The 25,063-nt window shown below is 40.3% G+C and overlaps 1 protein-coding gene across 1 annotated transcript; it reads right to left on the bottom strand.

The window, feature by feature from the left end:
* Positions 1 to 1,371: 1,371 nt before the first annotated feature.
* LOC121360412 (inositol 1,4,5-trisphosphate receptor-interacting protein-like 1) lies at positions 1,372 to 2,770 on the bottom strand. The gene is given in 2 exon segments (XM_041480230.1): positions 1,372 to 1,719; positions 1,721 to 2,770. Coding segments are annotated over 2 exon segments (1,398 nt in total).
* Positions 2,771 to 25,063: the final 22,293 nt, after the last annotated feature.

Below are 25,063 nucleotides of genomic sequence, written 5' to 3'. Positions count from 1 at the left end.
CCCATCATGGACATCAACCTCAGTACAAGAAATAATTGTCATTTGAACTAAAGAAAGAATTTCAACATTTAATATTCACTTCTTAGGTATAATAATTGTTTTAAGTATTTTCTTTCTGGAAAAGGTGGACAGAATCCATGCCTTACCACAGTAAGCTATCCACAAAAGCAGCATCTTTTAACCACCAGCCAATCCTCCAGCCCTATTGAATGAATTACTGAAAAACTGCTGTTGCAATGATCCTCTTGCACAGATTGCAGTTGTCCAAATGGTTTTCTTAAATGTACATCTAGAATAAGAACTCTTAAATACATCTGTGTTAGTAATAATCATGCACAGATCTCTAGCTAATGAAAAGTGTTATTTAAAATAGACCCATTTCTGTCCATAAAATCACTGCCCAGATATGTTGGGGATTTTCAAATGAGAGTCTTGGAAGATCACACTGCATTTTCCTATTTCATTTTAGAAGTCGTTGCAATTTTCTTACCAGGTTTTGGAATCACTTTTGACACCACTGGGTGCATAGTAGTGAATATCCTGGTGGTGGCATGGGGCTTCTCCATGGCAGGATCTCTGTTCCTGCTGGGTCACTGCAAGAGGACCTCGAGTGCAAAGAGACACTGACCAGGGGTGATGAGCAGGTGTGGGGGCTGATTTCCAGAGGGTGACTCCCACTGGCAATAGAGCACAGTGTACTCCATGTGCATCAAGTTCATTTCTGCTGTGCCAAAGCCCTGGAGAGTGTCTGAAATTAGCAGAATCTTCATTATCTCCCCAATGAACACAAGCAGGCACAGCAGCGGTGCCTCTTTCTTGCTCCCTACCCAGCCAGAGCTGCCAGGGACTTTCAGAGCCCATGAGAAATGGCCAGCATGGCCTGAGAGTGCAAGGGAAGCACAGGGAAAAATCATCTGTAGTCAACATGGTCTTTGTGGCTGCCACACCAGGGAGACCATTGAGAGTATCACTCTGGAGTGAGAATTGCGTGCCTTTATTTAAAAAGGTGTTTTTTACAACAGTCTCTACTGCCAGCCAGTCACAAATTCACAACTAGTGCAACTCACCAATCCAACATGACTGGTTGACTTCTAGAAGAGCTTGCAAAATCAAGACACTGGAATAATCCAGTTAAATAGTACCGTGTATTGAAAGAACAGCAAGGAAACTTCATAATTGTTAAATACACTAAATAGAGGGTCTACACAGAAATAGTAGATGCACTAACTAAAGGGTCTTAATACATATGGTAAATGTACTTATTAAGTGGTCTTTATATATATATAGTAAATTTTGTAACTATTGGAGGTTAATATGTACAGGCTCTGTCCAGAGGCCCCACAAGCACAGCTCTGGGAACAAGCATCCCTTTCAAGGGCCGTGGATGAGCAGTTTTTTCAGCCGATGCAGCAGGTGAATGTACTCCTGCGTGGCCTTCACATGGGCATTGGGATTGCTGGCCAGGTGCCGAAAGAGGTTCAGTGGTTCAGCCAGCCGCAAGTCAGAGGGCAAACTGATCTCCATAGGAAACCTCTCATTGCCTATGACAAAGTGGTCCAATTGTTTTGTCTTCAACGAGCAGTGGAGGTACTTCAAGGTATCCATCAGCCACCACCCTAAATCCTTCCTGCGCCACTGGATCAGGGGCACAGTGCTCAGGAGGTGCATCACCACAGTCTTCAGGGCATAGCTGTAAAAAGCTACACCTGTTTTGGCTGCCGGCAAGGAGCTGCAGGTTCTTGCAGTGCCAGCTGTTCAGGGGGGCCTGCCTGGAAATGTGCCTGAAGAATTTTGCCTCTGCCATGGCATAAGTCTCCAGCCACACTGTGCTTGCCATGCCTACTTGTGATGGCTGGCTACCCACAAAGATGTCTGAGTTTCCTTGCCGCACTCCAAAGACCATCTCAGCCATGCAGCTTTCCTTGTCCTTGCTTAGCTGAAATTTACAGGACCGGCTGGAGGGCTGCAACATTAAATGCCAGTGGCAGGACTCAGGCAAAAACAGCCAGGCTACTCTCACAAAGCGACAGAACCACTGGACAGTTTTCTCCACATCTAGGTAGGAGCCAGTGCAGAGGGTGTGCAGGAGGCAGGACTCCTGTTTCCTTCTCAGCTCCTCCTCAGGGTGGTGGAGGAAACATAACATGTCCTTCCCCAACTGCTTCCTCATGCAAGTGCACAGCAGCTCCACACGGACACAGAAGCTCCTCTGGGCCATCCCCGCAGTGTCCAGCTCCAGGTGGAAGGCATGTCCTGGAGGGGGACTCAGGGGTACAAGCACACAGTACACAGCATCGCATGCACGGGGACCCCAACCTTCAAAGACACTGCCCACTCCAATGGCTTCTTGTGGCACTAGGTAGAAACTGTCTGATAAGCCTTGGCAGAAGATCTCCGTGAGTTTGTCCACCGGGTCAATTATCATTGAGCAACCTTTGTCCAGGTTCTCAACAGGAAATACAATGAGTTCATCTGAAACGCTTCCAAGGTTACTTTTAACTTTCTGGTGATAGTCTTCTTCCACATTTCCATTGTTTCTTCCTACTTCTTTCCTTGCCACAACATTGTTGCCTTCTTTCTCCTCCACCAAGTTGCTGTTGGAGCTCTCCTGTCCACTGTTATCTGGATTGCATCTAATTTTTTTGAGTCCAAACCATTCAGCACGCTGCTCCATGCACCCCAGCACGGCCTCATCCAGCCCATCGCCAGCCTGCTGCGGGTACTGGAGGAGGCCTTGCACAAGCAAGAGGAGGAACGTGGTGGCAACCATGGCCTCAGCAGGTGACAAATGGCTTCAGTGGGGGTGGGAGGGAGGGAAGAACTACTAAGGGAAGTGGGGACAGGAGCCCCGGGCATCTGAAGGCAGGACACAGGGCCCAGGCAGCTGGCAGGCTGCGAGGCCTGTGCTGCTGCCCCAGCAGAAGCAGCAGTGTGCCATGCCAAAGGCACTCCCACCTGGGACTGGCCTCTGGATGCCCTGTGAGAAGTGGCTCCCCGCGAACTCTTGCTTCTGCCGTGGGCCTCGGTAGGTGATCAGCACAGCTTCCTGTCTGTGTGCACACCCACCACTCGCCAAGGGTGCCCTGGGGCAGCGTTGTCTGCTGCTGCTGTTTCTAGCTGTCCCCATTGCAATGCTGGTGCCATGATGTCACAGCTGCCAGAGTGCATCCCGGCCAGGCCAGCCCTGCCCTCCATCTCTACCTCAGCTCTGGGACTCAGAATGGCCCCAGGGAACCAAAGACCTGATACACACCGAGAGGAGAAGCACGGGTCACAATAGACCCCCAGGGCTTCCCTGGACCAAACAGGCTGAAGCCCACTGAACCCTTTTCAAAGACGAAATTGGCTTACATGACCCATGATTGTTTTGTTCCTGGAAATCTCCTGCCTTGAGATGCAACTGGATCCCTTGGTGCTGACCTCTGTGCTTTTGGGAGTGCTCTTGGGACCTCAGTTACACCCCTGGGTGTGTAGTGATGACTATCCTGGTGGGGGTGTTGGGCTTCTCCATGGCAGGATCTCTGTTGCTGCTTTTTAAATTTATTTTAATGGATTTTTTAAATGTCTTTGCAATTTTCTTAACAGGCTTTTGAGTCACTTCGACTGAAGTACTGATTTTGAATGGCCTTGAATTAATTTCCTTTATACTATCTATGTTTTGGATTTGTGTTGAAAGCAGTTTTGATAACACAGTGATGTGTAAGCCAGTTCTGAGCATTGTTTGCACAGAGCCAACACCTTTTCTTCTTTTCAATGTGGAGGCTGAGGGTGTGCAAGAACCTGGCCAGGAATGCTGCTGGGACAAAGGGATGCATTATACTATTTGTTGTTGTGCTCAGCAATAAAAGTTGGGGGAAGAAAGGAAGGGATGGATGTTTGGATTGACGGCATTTGTCTTTCCAAGTCACCATTATATGTTATAAAGCCCTGCTTTCCTGGGCATGGGTGAGCACCTGACCGTGGGAAGTGGTGACTTGTTTCCTTGTTTTGCTTTGCTTACACATGTTGCTTCTGCTTTACCTGCTAAACTCTGTTTAACTCAGCCTCAAACCACAACACCTGGCCACAGTACAACAGTTGAGGCTCTCTCATATGGGTGTTTTCTCACATTATCACCATGACACGCTGACTTTGGGTAGCAACATACAGTTTTAACACTATCACTTCAGTGGAAGAAAGGAACAAACTCCAATGAGTTTCGAGAAAGCAGCCAAGACGTACAACATATTTTCTCTTCAGGTCAAATTATTTTTAAATTAACAATGTAACTAATAATCAGCTCCTATTTCAGGTTATTTATTACTATTACAAATCAAAGTAAGTTAAAAACAAGGAAGAGAGTACAAGTGGAACAAACAAGAAAAAGCAAGAGAAAGCAAAAGGCAACACTGAATTCGAAATAGGGTGAAGAAAAAAAATTGATGCTTTTTCCCTTGTATTGCTTCTCTTACAGCATTTAAACAGGCCCATACTATAGCCTTCTTTTACAATGAATCTTACAAATTGAGAGGATCTGCTTTTAATTCTTCTAGATGGTGTGGGAGAGGAGAAGCAACTTTAGTGCTTTATTTCCTGACCCTATAAACACTTATGGATTTTGCCTGCTTTCAAGTGTGAAGGCCCACTGACATGCAGAGGGACTACTCAGAGGCTTAAATTTAAGCAGGTATGTAAGTGCTTGTGGAGCTAGGGCTTTTTTATATTTATTGACTGACAGGTTCATTGCCCTACAGGGAGTACTTCACTAGAGTACTTGCAGTGACTTTTTTTTCCTTTTGGAAAGCTCACTTTTGGTCTAGCCCTAGTTACAGCTCCACAGATTTACACTGTGGGAAGACCTGGAGCAGTGCCACCAAAGGTAGGCTTTGGTCAAGGCTGTTGGATCAGTGGTGGCCTGGGTGAGGGCTGCAGTGACAGATTCCTTGTGCTGTCAAAATGCGTGTTACGTGTATTACATGACATCCACAGCCCACCCTGAGAAATACACTCCTCTCTGTGTTAGGAGAGGAGCTTCTGGGACAGCTTTGAAGACATCAGACAAAAAAGAAGTATGAGAATGGGTTAGAGTAGATGATGCTGATAATTGCATTGTTTATAGTTCTTTGGGGAGAGAACTTAAGGGCTACAAGAATTGCCCCAGGTTTAGCTTTGCAGAGAAGATGACCTGCATGCTGGGTCTGGGGGGATCTTCACCACCACAACCCCTTCCACAGAGCTACATTTTGTGGCTTTGGGCTGATACAAGCAAGGAGGGAAACATGTCCCAGTTTTTACACAGGATTTGCTCGTGTGATCTTTAGAAAAATCCCAAATTTCTTCTTAGCATTACCTTTAACTTTTGAGAGGATTTTCCCTCTTTTTTTGTGAAATCAGAATTTGTCCTCTTTTTAATAGCTCCTAGAATGTCACCTTCATACTGTGCTCCAAATGACATGCATTAAAAAATCCCACCAGTTATTGAATTTGCATGTATATTTCCTCTTATTAATACTTTGCTGTTAGTCCACTCACTACCACTGATGGAATTTATTAATCCATTGAAGCCTGTTCCTGAACTTCTTTGGAGTAAAAATTATTCTATGCAACATATCAACTATAAAAAATAATGAAGACTTAAAACAAGTCCGATTTGTAGAAGAAGGTGTTGTATTTCTCTTTGGTAAAAATCTAAAATCACACAGTCTATGAGAAACGGTATGCAAAGCAGACTGCTCTTATGATCTACTGTTTGATCTTTTGGCATGAATATTTGTGTTAATTGTACTTTCACCCCATAAAGTTCATTCTTTCCTAAATACATTAGAGTGATATTAGAAATGTTCCTATAAAAATAACACCTTTTTATTATTGAATGGTCTGCTAATATAGCTACAGCAAAAGATCATCAATCTTTTCATTATAAATATAAATCTATATTTTCGGGGACTTTAAACTCTGCTATAAATACTCATTTCAGGCTAACATTTGGAATGTAAAACTGTATCCACACAAACAAAGCTTTTTATTCTTAAATTGTTTTAGCCATTTGAATACATCTTAAAGCAGACAAAGTAGAAATAGTTGCATGAGGGGGTTTTGTTGCTCTTTTTCTTTTTTTTACTCTGATATATTCTTAGAGTATGAGGAAGGAAGGAAGGAAGGAAGGAAGGAAGGAAGGAAGGAAGGAAGGAAGGAGCGAGCTGGGGTTGGAGGGCTGGGTAGTGTTTCCTGCTGGTGCCAAGTCACTTCTCTTCATTGTCTGGTTCTGCTCAGGCCAGGCTGAGTTCAAGGGTCATTTTGTCTTTGGGTTTTTTCAGGTTTGGGGACTTTTCCAACCACTGGATTTCCGGTATAGTCTTCCCAAGGCACAGTAATGTCATACTTGAAAAACTACTTCTGACACCCTGTCAAATTTTTCTTATGAAATGGAAAGTTGTTAAGTCCCTTCTGCTCCCATGAGCTCCTCAAAGATCTGAACTCTGAACCTAAGTGTGTGTGAGGTCCTTACTGGTAAAGTTTGAGGTGGGATAATCTTGACATCAGACTAGTAAGGCTTCCCAAGCTCATCACATCCTTTGGCCAGTGCTGAAATGTAACATCTTTCTGAACATTAATACAGTTTTCTCACTTTTTTTTTTTTTTTTAATAGTGGTTTCAGACATATTTCAGCTTGTGTTTCATGATCATTTTAGACTGCCCTGGGTAGCAGCTCTTGCTGAAAGTAGTTAGTTGTGTCACTTGTCCTTCCTATCCTGGGAGTTTCTGCAGTTCCTGTGTTTGCATAGTCAAGTAAACCCAGAAATATGCATGGGTGTGAGTTGGGTTTGGGACAGACAAAGCTCCCTATCCACCGCATCAAGTGTCCCACAGGGATAATGCTCATGCTCAGCAAGGCACTGGGAAAATCAGACTGTCCCCCTCTCACCTGTCCTGGTTTGTTTCACATGAAACAGTAAAACTGCAGCAAGTGATGCTTAAAAGACTCATTGAAAAACTACCATTCCTTGCAGATTGCTTAAAAGGATTTTCTGAAGTTTTTGTTTCCTTGGAGTGTCCATAGGAATAAAATGCCATCAGGTCCAGGTGCCCATAGGGAAAAAAGCCCCATCACCAGGACAACATTGAGAAAATTGCAAATCTTTAGTCTAGGAGGAACAAAAGCTAGATAGCCTGTGCTTGACAGCGCTGCAGACAGCCTTGGTCAGCCAAAAGTCTGTGCATGTGCATCCGGAGGAGGGGGAATGAGCAGGTGCTCTTGATCACTCATAGCCTGGAAATGCATGAGCTGAGAGGAGACCAAGAGCACACAAACCCCTCAGACTGCAAACCAAGTCACAAGTGGGTGGGGTCATAGGCTTTGTTGCTTTTTAATGATGATTTGCAGGGCCCGGCAGTGGCAAACAGTGCAAGTAGTTGGTAACACCAGAAACGAGCGTGCAGGGGATTTCTGTGGTTGCTAAGAGCAACCTGCTCTAGCCGGAGATATTTTATTATGCTCAAAGGTTTATTCTGAAAGCCCCAGGGTTTATAAATTGAAAAGTGAAACAACACAAGAAAAGCCCCTGTGCCACCTCACAATTAGCTGTGAAATTTCTGAGGCCTTGCTTTCACCTGTGCCTGCCCAGTTGGTCTCGCTGGGCCTTGGCTCAGCTCAAGGCATGACCATGCCTCAGCTGTGCCAGCACACTTCTCACATCCAGGAGAGTGGAGGCAGTGCTGATATTAGAGGGACATTCTTGCTGGCTGCTATCAGCCCTTACACCCTGTTAATAATCATAATATGTTTTTCTCTCCAGCTTCTTCATGAGATTCCGATACTTCTTTTTTTTTCCCTGAAAGCTGTATGAGTTCTTGTTCCTCTGTCTCCTCCCCACTCACTCTCTGTGTCCATCTGGCTCCACTATTTTGTTCTCCTGCTCTCCTAACTTTCTTATCTGGTGTTCAACTTTACCTGGACTTCTTCAGTGGAAACTGCAGACTCCTTCCTGAATGCTACCAAGGGGGAAAAGGAAAGGTGATGATGGTTAATTCACCAATGAGTGACATAAAAGTTGCAGGGCCTTGAATACATGTGACTGTTGTTGGAGAAGTAAAGTTATGTTAAATAAATCTGAGACATTTAAAAGATTTGAGGGTTGTTTTTTTCTTACTCTTCTTTTTTTTTTTTCTTATCCGTTATTGATAAAAGCTAGATATGGAAACATAGAACAGCTTACGAATATTTGGTTTATTCTGGGAAAAAAGCAACAATAATGTAATTGTTAACAAAAAAAAAAAACCAAACCTTTGCAATTTTGTTCAAAATTATGTTCTCTTTGATACTTTAGAAAAAGAAAAACAAAAACACTGTCATGAAGGGTAAGTGTTCTGCATTTCACTTTTGGTCTATGCACCTTTATGATCAGCCTGGATCACATAGACTAGTGCTGCATATGGGTAAGGCTTATTATGTTATATTTGAATTTATCATCAAGTAAGTGAGACAGGGAGTTATTCATGGGACCACCCTGTTTAAGCCATTTCTTGTCTTAAGAAAACCAAACCAATGTATTCCCACAAGTATTGAATGCACACTGCTGGTCTGACTGCAGTAAAAGACCACCTCTGTTAAGCAGTGATTTATTTTTTCTGTTGGTCTCTTGGGTGACCACTGATGGCAGATTTTCCTGTGTTTCCTATGGCAGAAGCAATATTTCTGAAATATTTTGATTATGTTTAAAGTATATGTATGAAAATGTGATATATGGTAAAGTAATGTGTGGCAAAAAATAATATTGATATGCGTATTGGATATATCAAGAGGAAATGTGGAAGATATTTTCATAAGCATATGTTGTACTTTATTTGGGAAAGGAATATTGGAAGGCATGGAACACTTATGAAAATGTATAGAAGCCTTTTATAGACTGTTGAAGCAATTTTTCTGATAAATGTTTGGAAAATATCCAAAAGTGTTATGGTACATAAAGAAAGCAATATGTAACATTTTTTTAAATTATTCTTAATATAGTTAATTTACGTTCATTTACTTTAGAATATATTGGAACCACATTTCATAAATAATAAACTTATTTTGTGCTGCCTATGCACACTGTTGAAATTCACTTGATCTTCATGAAGTGCATAAATATATTTCTCCAAATTTATAAATGTATGTGAAATATGCAGTACATATACTTGGAGAGAAAAAGACATATTTATAAAGATTTTTATTAGTGTACCTTGCACTCAGGACAGCACTGACAGAGTAAATCATGCCTTAATATGCCCACGGAAGCTTTACAGGTTCATGCATATACCTGCATTCCTCTATACAAGCCATAGTTATAAGCAGTATTTTCGCAAATTGTATCTATCGTTTTTTGGCTTTGTAAGAGTCTTGGAGAAAATTTTCTGAAGAGAAAAATGTCTTCCTATGAAACAAGGACACAGGAAAATGAAAGTCTGTATCTCTTCAAAACCATTACTTAAATTTTCTTTTCATTTTTACACGCACCTCAAAAGTAGGTCTTCTCTGTTGACAGATCAATGCCAAATTTGATCTGTGGTACTAAAGGCAGAAAGCTCCTCTGATGATGATTTTTTGACACCTCTCTCATTCAAAGAGTGTACTGATGGCATTAGATTAGTACTTCCTCTGATCCTTAAATTTATAGAAACCTTCTCCAAGCTGCCATTTTGCTTTGTGCTGCTATATGAAATTACATGGGGTTAAATTTCCATGGGGTTTCCCTCTGTTAAGTTTGAGAATTGTTTTGGTTTGTTTCTGTAAGAGACACTATTCTAAGACCAATAGAAAATTGCAGTGGCAGCTTTCCAGAGCCTGAAGAAGACATCTCATTTGATACTCATTCGCATGATGTATTCATGCCTTTCCATTAGTGTCCCTTAGACCAGAACATTTAAAAGACTAAAATACATTAAAAAATGAAAGATTTAGGTCCAGGTCTACTTCTTTATTCTCCTTTTTTCTCATTTTTTTTCTGTCCAACCAGCTCTTGTTTTTCTCTTTCTATGTCTCATGTTTCTACTTTCAAGTTAGGGCACCCTTTAATCCTTTTTAAATCCAGAAAGAGAAACTTTAAAGAAGTGTTAGCAGGAAAGAAACTTACAAGAAATTTAGGGGTTGGCCTTTGCATCTGTTATTAGAATATGAACTCATTATTTGGGTTACTTCAAATTAATAAGGAAAGGGAAAGGAAGGGTCCTTACTTCAGATTTCAGTACTTCATAAAAATATATTTTTTCCTGTGTGATTTCCCAGGAAGTTCTCTGAGAGTTACTAAAACAGCACCTTTAGGATCCCTGATTTCCTAATCCGATAGAAGTTCTTTTTGAAAATTGTTTCATCCCAGAAATGTTAACCTTTCTTGAAACTTGAGAGTGCTCCTGGGAACAGAGAAGTGCCAGGGATGCTCAAGATGGATATTCTCTAAGCCCAGCTTCTGCCTAGAAAGGCCAGCCTTCTCCCTTACCCTCTGCTGCTGATGGAGTGACTAAGAGTCTCCTCCAGGGATGATACAGAGAACCTAGGATTGGTATTCTCACTTAGCCCTTGGAGGACACACTGGTCCATGGTGACTACAGGAGGAAGCTTGGCATAATAGCACCTTCCAAGTCTTTGTGATCCCCTTTCTGGTATACATGGAGACAAGGACTTCAAAGCGTCTGAAAAACGGCTTAAAAAAGAGATAATTTTCCAATGTTAAGTGTTTTATTTAACTAGTCTTAGGGGACTTTTTTTTCCTTCATTTCTCAGCTAAAGCAACTGGTATCAACTAATTGCTGGTATCAAGAAGGGTTGTTGGATTTTTTTCCCTGTTTCATAGGATATTATTGTAAATTAAATTTCAAGTTAGTGTTTGAACCTAAGAAATAGCTGAAGACAGTTTAATCATGATGAGTCTTATACAAATTAAAAAGAGAGGTTTTTCTCTAAATTAGAAAGGTAAAGATCAATATTCTTGAGAGAAGTCCTATCAAAGGATGAAGTTTCTAAAAAGGTGTGCTTTGATTATTACCATAATCAAATTCCTTCAATTGTAGCAGGTACACAGTACCCTTGAAAATCTGGATGGATTTCAATATATATTTCTTTTAAATTTTATTTGAATATATTTTCTATGCTCAGAGAAGGGCAAAGGAACTGGGGAGGGATCTGGAGAACAACTCTGATAAGGAGCAGCTGAGGGTGCTTAGCCTGGAGAAGAGGCTCAGGGGGATTATCACTCTCTACAACTCCCTGGTACGAGAGTGTAGCCAGGTGGGGATTGGTCCTTTCTCCCAGGTAACCAGTGACAGGACAAGAAGAAAAGTTATTAATTGCACCAGGAAAGGTTTAGATCATATAGTAAAACCTTCTTCCCAGAAAGGTATGTCAAGCATGGGAACAGGCTGCCCAGGGAAGTGGCGGAGCAACCATCCCCAGAGGGATTTAAAAGCCATGTAGATGAGGCACTAAGGGACATGGTTTAATGGTGAGCACAGTGGTGGTGCTGGTTGATGACTGGACTTAGTAATTTTAGAGGTCTTTTCCAACCTCAACAATTCAATAATTCCACTAGTTTTTCTTTTATATCTATGGTTGTTATATGAAAAAAATATTAAGTTCTCCATTTAACCACCTACCTGGGGCAATAGCAACACAAATAACAATGCTGCAGCTTTTTATCTAGCTCGCAAGGAATATAGACTTGAACCTTATTTAAAATGTGCTGATAAAATAGTGGGGGAAATGTCCAGAGCTAAATCACTGAGCTGCTCGATTTTCTGGGGGCTGTAAGAAGGAGCTGGCCAAACATTTTATGTCACCATTTTCTCCTGAAAAGATGAAGATGCTCTTTAACTACAAAGGTCACTGCAATTTCTTGTTGCACCACAAACTCATCCTGGCACAAGAATCTGACCTGTTGTGTGTGTTAAAAAGAAGCATCTCTCACTGTGAGAGGCTCACCCAAGATTTCAGGCCACAAAAGTAACTTCTGTCTTCCATCAGCATGGAGGGACTTTGTGCTCTCCCTGCAGTCCTTGGGATCCAAGGAATTCCTTTGCACTTCAGCTTCAATAACACACATCTCTATTTTCATACACTCCCCCAGACTGTGAGTTATGCTGCCGTTTGCCATAAGCCCGAGGCATCAACTGGCCTTGCATCCTGGCTTTTCTATAGTGCCTGAGGCTTTATAAAGATCTTGATAACTAGTTTTTGGTTTTTTTTTTTTTTCCAGAAGATAATTCATATACATTCGTATTTGAATTATAAGTCCCTAATGGAGAAGTGAACCCACAGGCAGACAGCTAGGAGAGATAGAGGAAAAAAATCGACAGATAAGACTAGAAGACAGAAAAGGGGTTGTCATACAGCTGGATGAAGAAGTGACAGACAAGGTGCTCTTGGCACATTACATTTCCTATGAATAAAAATATTGCCTTTTAGAAACTTTTGAATGTGTTTTAGAACATTTGTAACCCTACAGAGCAGTGACACTACCAGAAATGCCTTAAATGTTGTACACCATTTTCTCAAACCACTATTATAGTGGCATTATTTGGCAGGCAAATGCTGACTAATCTACTTTGCAGTGGATCAGTGAGCAAACCCCTCTTTTTAAGCTGCCTTAACTGTGTTCAATATCTTGATCCTTTGTGTTCTTATTAAAAAATAATGGCAATACTTCTATACATTCAATATTTTATATAAAATAATAGAAAAATAATATTGAATTCTTAATGTCATTATGAATTCATATCTTTTATTAAGTTTTTTGGCACTTAGAGCTCTGGAAACCTGTGCACAGGAATCAATTATGGTTTTTAAAAGCCAAATTGAAAGTTGTATTTGTTTTTATAAGAGGAAAAAGGTCATTTGGACCATGGATATTGGAAGTAAGTTTTCAAGAGGTTCTGCTTTGTAGGATGGTCAGCACTTTCTAATGAACTTATAAAAGCAGATGACTTGTATTTGTGTATTGGCTTTAATATTTTTAACTACAGAATAACAGAATTCTAGGATTAGTCTTGTACAAAATTAGTGAAGGCAGGCAGACTATTTTCCTTTTCCATAGCATTAGTAGATTCATGCTTTGTTATCACCATAAAAAGTGATAACAATGTAATGTTGATTTCTAGAATGAGGCACAAAGTATGACATGAAACACAATGAAAGTAGTTGGCAAGTGCTTATGTGAAGGTAACAGCTCAGTAACAAAAGGGCAGGATTAAAAGTTAATTAATAGGAGTTGTTTTTCTGACACAGGAATGTTCTTTTTTTTCAAACCAAGGAAATTATAAATGCAGTACATTACTAGACTGCCTGTTAGAATGCTTGTGTTAGCAATAGAGGATCTACCTTATCTTTTCTAGTTTTTTTCACAGAATCATGCAATATTTCCCATAACAGAGCAAGCAGTGTTCATGTGAAAGTTTTAAAGAACTCTTTGATTCCAAAGAACCAAAAGAACTTTTGGTACCAAGTACCAAAAATCCTATATTTATTTTGGGGGTTTTGTTGCTGTTCCTCTCTAATTATAACCAGAGAATAAATGAAAACTACAACTACTTGAGTAAAAAAAGATTGTGAAACACTGGTTTTGATTGGCATGAAGGCTCACTTTTGATCCTATGAGGCTTTTAGTCCCTCAGCAGTGGAAAGGAGTTAATCATCAGTGTGACAGCATGATGTTACCTCTTCATAGACTTCTTCCTAGATGCAGGATTTGCACATGGAAAAGTTGTCTGTTACTTCCATAAAATGTGACTTTGACTTCCCATAAATTGTTGGAAGTGGGTCTAGCTTTATTCCTGCTGTAGGATATAATAACTTCTACTGTCTGCCTTTGCAAATTCCCACCTAAATAAAATCATCAGGCGTGTCCTTCATGGTGCATTGAATTTGTAGCCTCAACAGATGTGATTGTGCCAGGATAAGTACTGCACTTGCTTTGGAGGCATATGAGCTGTGACCACTGATACAACATGGTGCTTGTTTATGGGGATGGGATGGAATATGTTGGAGACAAACCTTCAGAAACCTTTTTTAAAAGCATTAGGTGTAGACCAACCCAGCAGTTTTGCAGGATGCTTCTTTAGACTGAGGAGCAATGAGAGAGGGTGAGAAGAAGAGTTAAGAAGTGGAAAATTTGGTTTCTTGAAGGTTTAATTTAGGTATCTCTAAGGTAACAGAAAGAAAATAAGCAAAGAGAGGAAATAGGCAGCCGTGACATGTAATCTATAAGGTTCCTTCTCTGACTCTGTTCCTTGGCTGGTGCAGATCAGAATAGCTCATTTGCAGCTGTTAAAATTACAGCAATGGGATTTGGTTCTGGACCAAATCCCAAAATCCTTTGCAAAAAGGGTTTGATGGGTTTCGTTCATCAGGAAACTTTGCAAGTTCATAGCCAAGAAGAAGAGGCATCTGCAGTAGAACCTCTGACTGATCAAACCACCCCTGGATGAGGTCACGGACCTACTCAAAGCCCGGCTCTGAGTTATCACTATGGAGAAGCTTTCCAGCCTCAGGTGAGAGCCCTGGTCAGCCAAGATGCTAAATTATTTCTGTGGTTTGAGGCATTCTTTCCATGAAATTGATTTTGTTTCATTTCAAAGTATAGTATAAAAAAGAGAATATTTCAAATGTTTCATAAAACACAGTAACCTTCTGACCAGCATTAGTATCAATAAAACCACTTTCTCTTGTTTTTTTACACTGTCATGTGCCTTTGTCATCTTCTATATTTCTTTTCACTTTGTACTTCATATTTTATAGTTCTGGCAATCTTTTTCACTCTTTTTCTGTAACTACTCATGTGTCTTTAGTAAGAGAATGTAAGAACAGATTGATTTGCCACAATCCTCTTTGGCATTTGCACTGTATTTTTTTTCAAGTCTGTGAAAAGGACCCGTGAACTCCTTTGTGCCTAAATTATTTATATGAAACCAAACAGAATACAGTGGAGATATAATCTTTTATTAATAAACCTCTTAGACACTGCCCTGCTGCAGATGAATTCTACTAGAGAGGAAATGTCTGTGACAGCCTAAGAATGGCAAGTACCAGAGGACTGTTCTGGGAGATGAAACCCATCAGCTTGACGGATGTTTTCGAATGCCACAGATGACTAAGGGCAGAACCTTTGGAAACATCACCTACTAGAATTTCTCCTTTCAAATGTTTTCAAATGAGGTTACTTGAAGGCAGTGGTACATTTTGTAAATGGTAAAGAGCTAAGAAAAATATAATTCAGTCTTCTCTCTAATGCTCCTCAACATTTTTCATTTCAAAATGCTTCTGGAATGCACTTTTTCATTCAATTGTACTTTTGTACTTTTTCATTCACCACCTTGAAAAGAATAAGCATATATAGAGTTCACCTCACTCTCAAACATCCACACTGCAGCAGCATGGATCATAGAGTCACAGAATCATAGTACCATGGAATCACTGAATGATTTGGGTTGTAAAGGACATAAAAGATTATTTAGTTCCAACCTCCCTGCCATGGGAAGGACACTGTCCACTAGACCAGCTTGCTCAGAGCCCCATCCCACTTGGCCTCAAACACTCCCAGGGGTGGGGCAGCCATGATTTCTTTCATATCCATACAATCATATAGCTGCCCAGGGTAAAGGGCACCTTGAAAATTGCTCTGGTCCAACCTTTCATGGGAAAGGGAGCCTACAGGATAATGTCTGGCACCCTGTCTAGTCACATCTTGAATACCACCAGGGACAGGGATTCTGACACATCTCTGTGGAGGTTTTCCCAGTGAGTTCTTACAGTAAAATACTTCTTTCCTATTTCAAGATGAAACCTCACCCAGTGCAACTTTTCCTTTTCTTCTCCATGTGACACCTTCTGTGGAGATATTCTCTCCACCTTTTTGTATTTATTTAAACATGACCTTTAAGCATGATTCTTCTCTTGAATAAAATCACAGTATGTACTAATTATGTCAGTTAATCTCCTATTAAGATGTTGACTAGAGATAAGGCTATGATTCAGATTTTATAAGATTAATTTCCAAAATGAATGACCTTCTCTTTCACCTAGCTACATATAAATAATCAATAACTAAATTCTATTTTGAAGTGAGACTGGATGAGAAATCTAGGAACCTTTAATTTATGCAAAAACTTTTTCCTATTTTTTAAATCTATTTGGTTATTTGACCCAGATCTCCCAATAGCACACTCCTTAATATCAATTTTTGATTTTGAGCTATTTTAGAGAGTAGAGCAAATATGTTTGTATTTCAACCTCTCCTTTCCTCTGGAAAATAAGTTCTGTTCAAAATACCTGATATTTCTTCACATCTGGACACTCTAAACCCCAAAGCTAGAATGTTACATATAAAGTAATTTGTGGTTTTAAACTTTGGCTTCCACTCTCCCATATAAATGCAAATAAAATGTTTTCCATTAGAGTAACTCTGCCTCGTGCTTTTTTAATGGAGGCATTGGAGACTACAAAGTAGAGTAGAAAACATTTTGATAATACTGCATCTTCTCTCTGAGCGCCAATCGAAATATTTCCATCTGTCAGATTTTTATTTAATATTCTGAACAAGTAAGTTGCAGGAAAAAGGGAACAGTCATTTTTATTTCACCTTCTTTTGCCAGGTTTTGGTGGTCTTACAGTTTCTCTTTGGATTGCAAAAATGTGTGTGTGAAGATTTATATAGTCCTTTCCCCTGCCAAGATATCTCCTAGAAATACAAAGATGCCATTTTCAAATCTTCATAGACATATTTTATAAAATTCAAAAAAAAAAAAAAAATTTTTTAAAAAAAAAAAAAAAAAAAAAAAAAAAAAAAAAAAAAAGAAGAAGAAAATCCAGCTTTCCCCAAACACAAATTCAAATCTCTGCTGAAGTGGAAGGAAATGTACAAAAACAATCAGGACACTCTCATTATGGAATTTGTTGTCTTGACTTCACCTTGACTTCAGTCTGGAATGCTGCTGCCACCTCTGATATTGTCTAAATGAATATGGTGCATACAATGGCTGCCAGGTTGGCCAGCAAAAAGGTAAATTCCTGTGACACTTAAACAAAAATTATGACCAAGCAGTGCCAAGAAACTGAAAGGTCAAAATATCACGTGAAAAAAACAAGTTTCAATTTTAAAACCCTACGTTCTAGTGAGGATCCACCTTTATGAGCTGTTTTATAGTTTCATGTGATTCAGCCATAAGCAATTGCCTGAGTTAAAGACTTGATGTGCAAGGTTATAATTGAGTGGTTTAGGCTATTTGGTTTTTTCCAAAAAGTCCTTACATTCAGAAGAGGAAAGAAAAAAAATCTCTGCTTTTATTGTTTAATTCTAATTTTCATACAATAAAATATTTTCTACATTTTTAAAATTATTTTATCTCTCTTCTCTAAGTCAGATGTCCCAAATGTCAAGTAATACAATATGTAATACACAAAGGAATATCAAATGTCCACAAATCAAAGCCTGCCCTCTCATCCAAGGTCTGCTTAAGAGTAAAATTTAGGAAAATAGAGAGAAATCTCCCAGCATGTCCTATATGGGAGTCCAAACCCCATGAACTCTGTAATGAAAAGTAAATAAATGACTCTGTCCTTCACTGCCAAGCGGTTAATCCATAATGTAGAGTTGGTCTCTGTTGCTGTCAGCAGAGATATATAAATCATATCAGACAAAACAAGAACGAAGCTGACCCTTTACCCCTTCCTTAAGCCAAATGCAAGCATTTATAATGTCTTAAAACTTTTCTCCCCCTTTTCACGTGTCTCTCCCTTGCTGGTTTCTCCTGGGATTATAAGAGTAAGCACGTGGCAGTCTGTTTGAAGTGTTCTACAGGGAATTTCAACCCAATTTCCTAAGCCAAAGAGATCTCAGTAACACCAACCCACCTACAGTTTGGTCCTTCATAAAATCATGGCTCCTACTGCTCAGGACATCTGGGAAGAGGAGAAAGCAACTCTGCAAATGAAGGATCACACAGCCAGGGACGACACAGATGAAGGATCACACAGCCAGGGACGACACAGAAGAAAAGTTACTCTGGAGAGGAAAAGAGAGTGGGAGAGGTGGCCTTTCAGGAAGATCCAGAGAGACCAGACCAAGGAGATCAGGATAGAAAACACAGGCTGAAAGAGTCCAGGAGAAAGAAGACTGATGGAAACACATGAAGGCTGAGCCTTTAATAGGTCTCAGGGTTAAAACACTTTAAAGTCAAAGGAAAGAGTGCAGCTGGTTTAGGTATCAATGAAAGAAGTTCCTTTATGTCTTACCTAAATTTAATTTATTCAATGAGTAAAATATTCAGTGACTTCCATGTTAGCTAGACAGGGCCCTAAGTGAAAAGGGGCATGAAATTAACTGAATTTTGACACTTGTAAAGCTCCTGCAGAGCTCATATCAGGATCAAAGCCTAAAACTATAATTGTGTTACTTGTTAAAATAATTGAACAAATATTGAGAGAAAAATAACTACATCCAGGGCAGTAATGCCAAGAGCAATAAATGACATGAGTTTATGAAGAACAGATCTTGCTGAACAAACCAGATTGCTTTTTTCTAACAGAGTTACAAAGGATGAAATTCTGTTGTTTGTGAGGGCTGACTCACTAAAAAAACACCCAAAGTATCCTCCTGTGCAGCGGCGGCTGGCCTCGGAGGGGAAAGACCATCACCCCTTCGGGATGTCCCTGCTAGCTGTGGCCAGCACCACCAGCAGCACTGGGGAACTCTCCCGGTCCTGGGTCCGGTCAGGAGGGCGCCTAATGCTTTTGCCTTAAGGGACGGGGTCCGCAATAAGAGGGCTGCTACCCAACAGGAGAGAAGAGACGGACTCCAGCTGCAGTATAGTCCAGATTTATTAACTCCAGGGAGACTGACAGCTGAGGACCCCAAACTGCGGTCTGACACTAGCTTATAAAGAGGGGAGGGTACAGAAGTGGAGTTTGGTCTTCAGCCAATCCACAGGAAGGTGGGAGTAAGGAGAGGGCGATAGACACCGTAGGACAACTAATAGGGAAAAGCCTGGGGAGGGGCCCTGGCACCTGAACCAATCACTCGATGCCCTGCCTGGAAGATTCTAGATGGAAGGGATGGGCTACCGAGTGAAGGACAGGGCACCAGGGAGGGACTAAGGGACGGATACGTGGGTTGCCAATGGTAACAGGGAGGGGAAAACTGGACTGACAGGGCTAGCAAGGAGAGGGAGAACCAGGGCAGAACCATTGCAAATAAAGGGGTACATGGAACAAACCAATTTACAACTTAACCAAGTCAAAGTATAAGAAACACACTGCAACACTCCTGGCAGAAATTATCTATGTCAGTAACAGCCCTAAATACTGATCTACAATTAGCAGATGAAGGGAGAGTAGCAGTTTGATGCTGTGCCTCATAACGTTTTATTGATCAAGGATAAATATCCAGAGAAGTTTTGTGGTGTAGGAGCTAGGGTATCACTGGAGATTTCCAGTTTGATTTGTACATGGCTCTGTCCCGTGAATCACTGTCCTGGGTGAAGCACCATAACCACAAAAAAGCAGCAGCAAAGTACAGCTCCATGCATGGAGCTTGGAGTGCTCTGTCACCAGCATGGCTGGATTCAGTCAGGGCTGCAAAATATAGACAATTGCTTAAGGGAAGTTCCTGGGAATCCTTAGACTGAGTTATAAGGTATTGGGAATGAAATAATTATGTTGTGAAAGTGAGTTACTTGAAAAGATATTTCCAGGTAAAATGAGGAAGTGGTTTGAGGATAGGATTTAAGTGTGCAAGAAGCAAAACTGTTGGCCTGCACTTGCAAGGTGAAAAGGTGGGAGAAATACCAACTCAGGTACTCAAGAGCCACGTGAAAATTCTTCATGTCACAAACCAGGCTAGAGTCATTAGACCATCTAACAATGCAGAGCTCCAGCTCTCACTTGGAGAAGCATATAAATCCTTGAAGATATGCATGAAATCAGAGGGAAAAGGATAAAGCAATCAAATCCAGGGAAAAATGTATCATGCTTTGCATGGTAGATAAAGGTGAGAATACCTATAGCAATAGAGCTGTATCCATACCTATCCTCAAGTTTTTCAGGAAGGAGCATCCAAAAAAGCCACCAAGATATACAGTGTGAAATTGAGAGAAGGGAAAATGTAACACACTGTCTGAAAGAAGTTTGTGAAACAGAGCAGTTTGCTGGGTGGACCAGGTTATTTTATCCATAACAACTGACTTGGCTTGCATAAAGGTAACACATATGACACCCCCTCTAAGGGTAGCAGAGATCCCACAGCAGCATCCAACATGCAGTAATCCCTGGCTCGGCCTGGAGATCCTCATATTGCTTATTTATCCTTGTCTGGTACGTTAAAAGGTTTAGGGATTGAGCAAGGAATGCATTGTTCTGGTGTTTACTGTTTGCAACTGCGTGAAAGTCTTGGGCTTTTTATCTCTGATAACTTTTTCAGGGTTTTTAGGGATTAAAAAAACCTTATTTAGTCAGGAAGTGTTGCTGACTCTCCGTGTGTGGTGACACGAGGCTTGACTCCATTTCAGAAGGCTGATTTATTATGTTAAATATTATATTAAAATACTACATTAAAACTATACTAAAGAACAGAAACATCAGAAGGCTCAACAAGAACAGAACAGAATAGAATAACAAAATCCTGTGACTGCTCACAGCCTTGGCACAGTTGGCTGTGATTGGTCATCAATGGAAAACAATCCATATGGACCAATCACGGATGCACCTGTTGCATTCCACAGCAGCAGATAGTAATTGTTTACATTTCTCTCCTGAGGCTCCTCAGCTTCTCAGGAGAGGAAAAATCCCAGCAAAGGATTTTTCATAATATCATGGCTACAAGGAAGTCCAGTAGACAATCAACAGAAATATTTGCATATTTTTTGCCCATGTGAGTGCATTATAGCTCCAGAGATTTTATTTTCTCCTTGCTTTTCAGCTGGTCTAAATTATCATTATACTGTTGAAATAAATTGTTTTTATTCACCTGCTATTTCCAGATGTCTAATATTTGCCATGTTTTTTCCTGTTGCCAGTGCCAAGAAAGAAAAAGGGATCATTTGCTGGTCCCTTTGATGACATGGAATGAGAAAATTAAGAAACCCACTATATACTACCTTATAAGATCTCTAAAACTCAGGTGTGGAGGACAAGTCAGCTATTTCTAGTGTGAAATATAAGCTTCCATGTGGAGTTCTCTGATAGTCCAGAATCCATACTGGACAGAAAGAAAGCGAGCAGGAGCCTCCATCCCATCCATGCAGCCATTGTGTTTGGCCTGCAACACTCGGAATCAAGTGGAAAGCCAGCATGCCCATATCCTTTTATAAGTGATGCTTTGCAGTAAATTGCTTTCTGTTTAATTTGGCTTATGCAAGCAACACTGCCTTTGGTGAGGCAGTAAGACTTCTGAAATCTTCAGCATGAGTAGGATCAGCCTGTGCACTTCCTTGTTGCCTTGGAGTATCTGGAGGACTGCCCTTTGTGGATAGTCCTCATGCATGCATCTAATTACCCTCACAACCAGTGGAGACCTCACATTGGTAAAGAATGAGCTTTGCTTCTGAACAGATTATTTGAAACACTAAAATAAAAATAATTTTGGCTGAATTTTATTGCTGCACCTACAAAGTGAGAAAGTAGCAATTATTGTCAATGTTTCATAAAATCCAGCTTTTCATCACCTTAATTACATTGAATTTCAGAAATATTATGATCTGTAGTGTGTAAGATCATATTTCACAAAAGAACAAAAAACCTCTTTGTTTGTAGAGTGTATAGACTTGTGTTAAGGTTTGGTGAGTAGGATATACCCAAAATGATTGTTCAGTTATATCTTAGATTAGCTCATTCAGTAATGAGATAAACAAGCTGTCTGGCAGAATGGGCTTTGGTTGACAAGGAAATAGGTGAATACAAAAAAAAGAGGCTTTAATCACATTTATTTCCTGAGTCACAATGAAGCATCAATGCTATATTCTAGACCAGTCAGTCACACTGATTTTGTGGACATATGTTAATGAACATGCAGAAAAAAGGAACACAAAAAATTCTTAGCATCAAGCAAGAAAAACTTGTGAGTTTAATGATCTGGAAAAAAAAAAAAAGAACATTCATTCATTTTTATATTCACATTCTATATTCATACTCTATATTCATGTTTCTGTATGGTTTGCAACCATATCTTTGGAACAACAAGGATGTTAAATTGTTGGATCTTTTTCTGAAATATTAAAAACTGAAATTCTATACCCAGCTAATGCCAGCCCTTACTCTGTGAATAAAAGTCTCCCCTCAGCAGCAGTTTTAATTCTATCTCTTGTGAGTCCTCACACCTAACTGTATTTCATGCAGTGACTTTACAGAGAGCAGAGTTCTGGCCTCTGAAGTCAGTGGAAAGATTCCTGAAAATTTCAGAGTCACCAGAAGTAGCCTCGCAAAGAGCATGTGCAAGAAAATGTTCTTTCCAGGAGTTGTGGCAGCTATGCATAGACGCCATGTCCATTCTCCAATAAACACATCGTTCTGGAAGAACTTCAGGAAGCTTGGAAAGGTAAGAGGGGGTGAGCTTCACTCCCAAGGACTTCTAATTACCTGCCCCAAGTGCTTCAGATCTGCTTTGGCCACGCTCTGCCTTTGCTGAGTGCATCAAACCTGGCCTTGCATGTTCCAGGAGGGAGACAACAGGTAACTGGAATACCAAACACATACTAATTTAAAAAAAAAAAAAAAACAAACAAGTGTGTCTCTTTAATGGCTGTTACTGGTGATCAAAATGCATATGCAAGGTTATCAGGAGGACTCATCCTAAGCCTTACTCTACTGTTCCCTGCTGTGCTAAGCCAGCAGGAATGTTCCCCTGGGAAGGATGAAGGTGCATATGTCTGCATATTTATACATATCTAAGGGTCAGACTCCAGCTTTGATCTTACTCCTCTCTCACCTTACCCTCTGTAAGGGAAGCAGGAATGTGTGGCAGCAAGAGGATCATTCCCCTTGGCACCAGAGTTCCAAGATCATTCCCATTACCCTTCTGCATTCACAATATCCCTAGATGAAGACAAAACTGTGACCACCACTATTGAAGTTATATCAAAGTGTCTCAGATATAGACCAATAGCTGCTTCCCCTTTTCCCAATACTGTTAGGAAACACTTTCCAAGCTCTGAAAAAAAAGACGTCACCTATTCCATAGACAAGGGCCCATTTGTACTGATCTAGACTGAAGAAGAGAAGCTAGTTCATCCATGTGACTAGAACTAGCATTTGTGCCAGCTTAAGTACTACTGAAGTGTTGTAAGGAATTTACAATGCTTGGCTGAGCCATTAATTTTTATGCTCAGTTTCAGACCAAAGTAGTTTGAAAAAGATGCATTGTAAATGCCTGAGAATCTCTTTTTGTAACTGGAGGTATCTCCTTTGCTTTAATCAAATAATTCCTTATGTATGTAACCAATGAAACACCTTTAGCAACTTTATCTGTGCTCTTGGAGATATACTAAAACTTTTCTCCAAAATTTTTCTTCTGAGGCTGTTTCTGAAGAAAAACATAAGTACCATTAAAACATCAGTGAGAATTGAAGGGAGATTTTTATGAAGAGGGAGACTCTTGCCAAGAACTTTAAGCTGAGAATCTGTTGTAGTTGAGCACTGCTAAATACTACAGAGAGTGGATGGCAGTAGAAAGTTTTCTTCACATTCAGAAGCTGGTTGATGACTTATTTTGCTTGGAGAAACAGGCAAAGCCCATAGAGCCTAGAAAAGCACCGCACCTCCCAGCAATGGATTTGTCCTACCCATTGGGTTTTCATATCTTCAGTTCAAAGAAAGAAAAATGCAAGAGAAAACATTCCTGTTTGTATCAACAGCCTAATCAGGGATTTAAAAATTTATGTACCCTCTGCAGAGCCCTGAAAGCTGCTGCTGATGGTCTCTTTAACACTTGGTGGTCCCAAGCAGTGATGGATTGCTGAGGTGATTGCCCATCACATGAGACCTGTGCCAGGCCATGATCTGTAGCTGCGCAGGCTGGCCGACGATAAGCTGCTAAAGACTAAAAATATCCAGAATCCTTTGCCATTTTTAAATTTCTGAATTCTAATAAGTTCTTCAATGTTTGTTTTATGTTCTTAGATTGTTGTATACCTCCATGATAACACATGATAGTACCCATAAGATTATACTGGGCTGTTCTTCAGCTTTTCTTCTATGGTAAACTATGTTTTCCTCAGCTGTTCATATCTTCTTGTTGACCTTGAGTTATCTTTATATGAAAAAATATTCAGAGAAATATCTAAGAAATTTTTTTTCTAGTAGGCAATGTTTATTTTGAAGTGCGGCTGTCAAAGTTTTAATGTGACAAGAGGAACTTTGAACATAAACATATAACAAATGCTTAACTGTTTCTTGCTGGTAACAGTAGCAGTTCTAATGCCACAGCACACCAGTGAGACAATAGAACAATATTCAAACTGCTGCTGCTCCACTGTGCTTTAAAATATCACACAAAGTCAAAATACACGTTATATTGCAGAGACGTGATACGAAAAACCCCAGAATTACAAAAAATAAGGTTTTTTTCTTCCTGATCTCATCATACTGAAAGAAAGAGTAAGAAAGGAAAGATAAAAACCACATCTCAATGAAAATGAGATCCTAAACAAAATTTTAGAATGCGTTAAAGGAAAACTTTACTGAATGCTTTGGCTTTGACAAAACTGGAAAACAGTTCCATTACCAATCCTTGGACCAGTACTTTGTGATTGTGATGACCATCCCCAGGGAAGGGCTCTGAATTCCTTCTTCAGGCCTGTTTGCTGCTTCAAAACAGTTTGTAGAGGAGCCTATGGATTCAAGGGCAATTTCATTGGTTCCCAAGGCTGGGGAGGCAGCACAACTCCCCTCTTTTACCCGATGGGGATGCAACAGTGAGTCCTGGGCTCTCACTCCCAAGCAGGGGCAAGTTCCTGCTCAGAGCAGTCAGAAGTGCCTGGGAGAGGTTTCAAGGGTTCAAGGTGTCAGAAAACAAAGCTATCAGAAAGCAAAACTGCAACAGGAACAAAGCTTCTGGAATTCAGTTCTGACTGA

Source organism: Pyrgilauda ruficollis, unplaced genomic scaffold (assembly GCF_017590135.1).
Source record: "Pyrgilauda ruficollis isolate IOZ18807 unplaced genomic scaffold, ASM1759013v1 scaffold50, whole genome shotgun sequence".
Classification (NCBI taxonomy): domain Eukaryota; kingdom Metazoa; phylum Chordata; class Aves; order Passeriformes; family Passeridae; genus Pyrgilauda; species Pyrgilauda ruficollis.
Note: the sequence above shows the minus strand (reverse complement) of the source record. Positions and strands in the feature narration are given on the sequence as shown.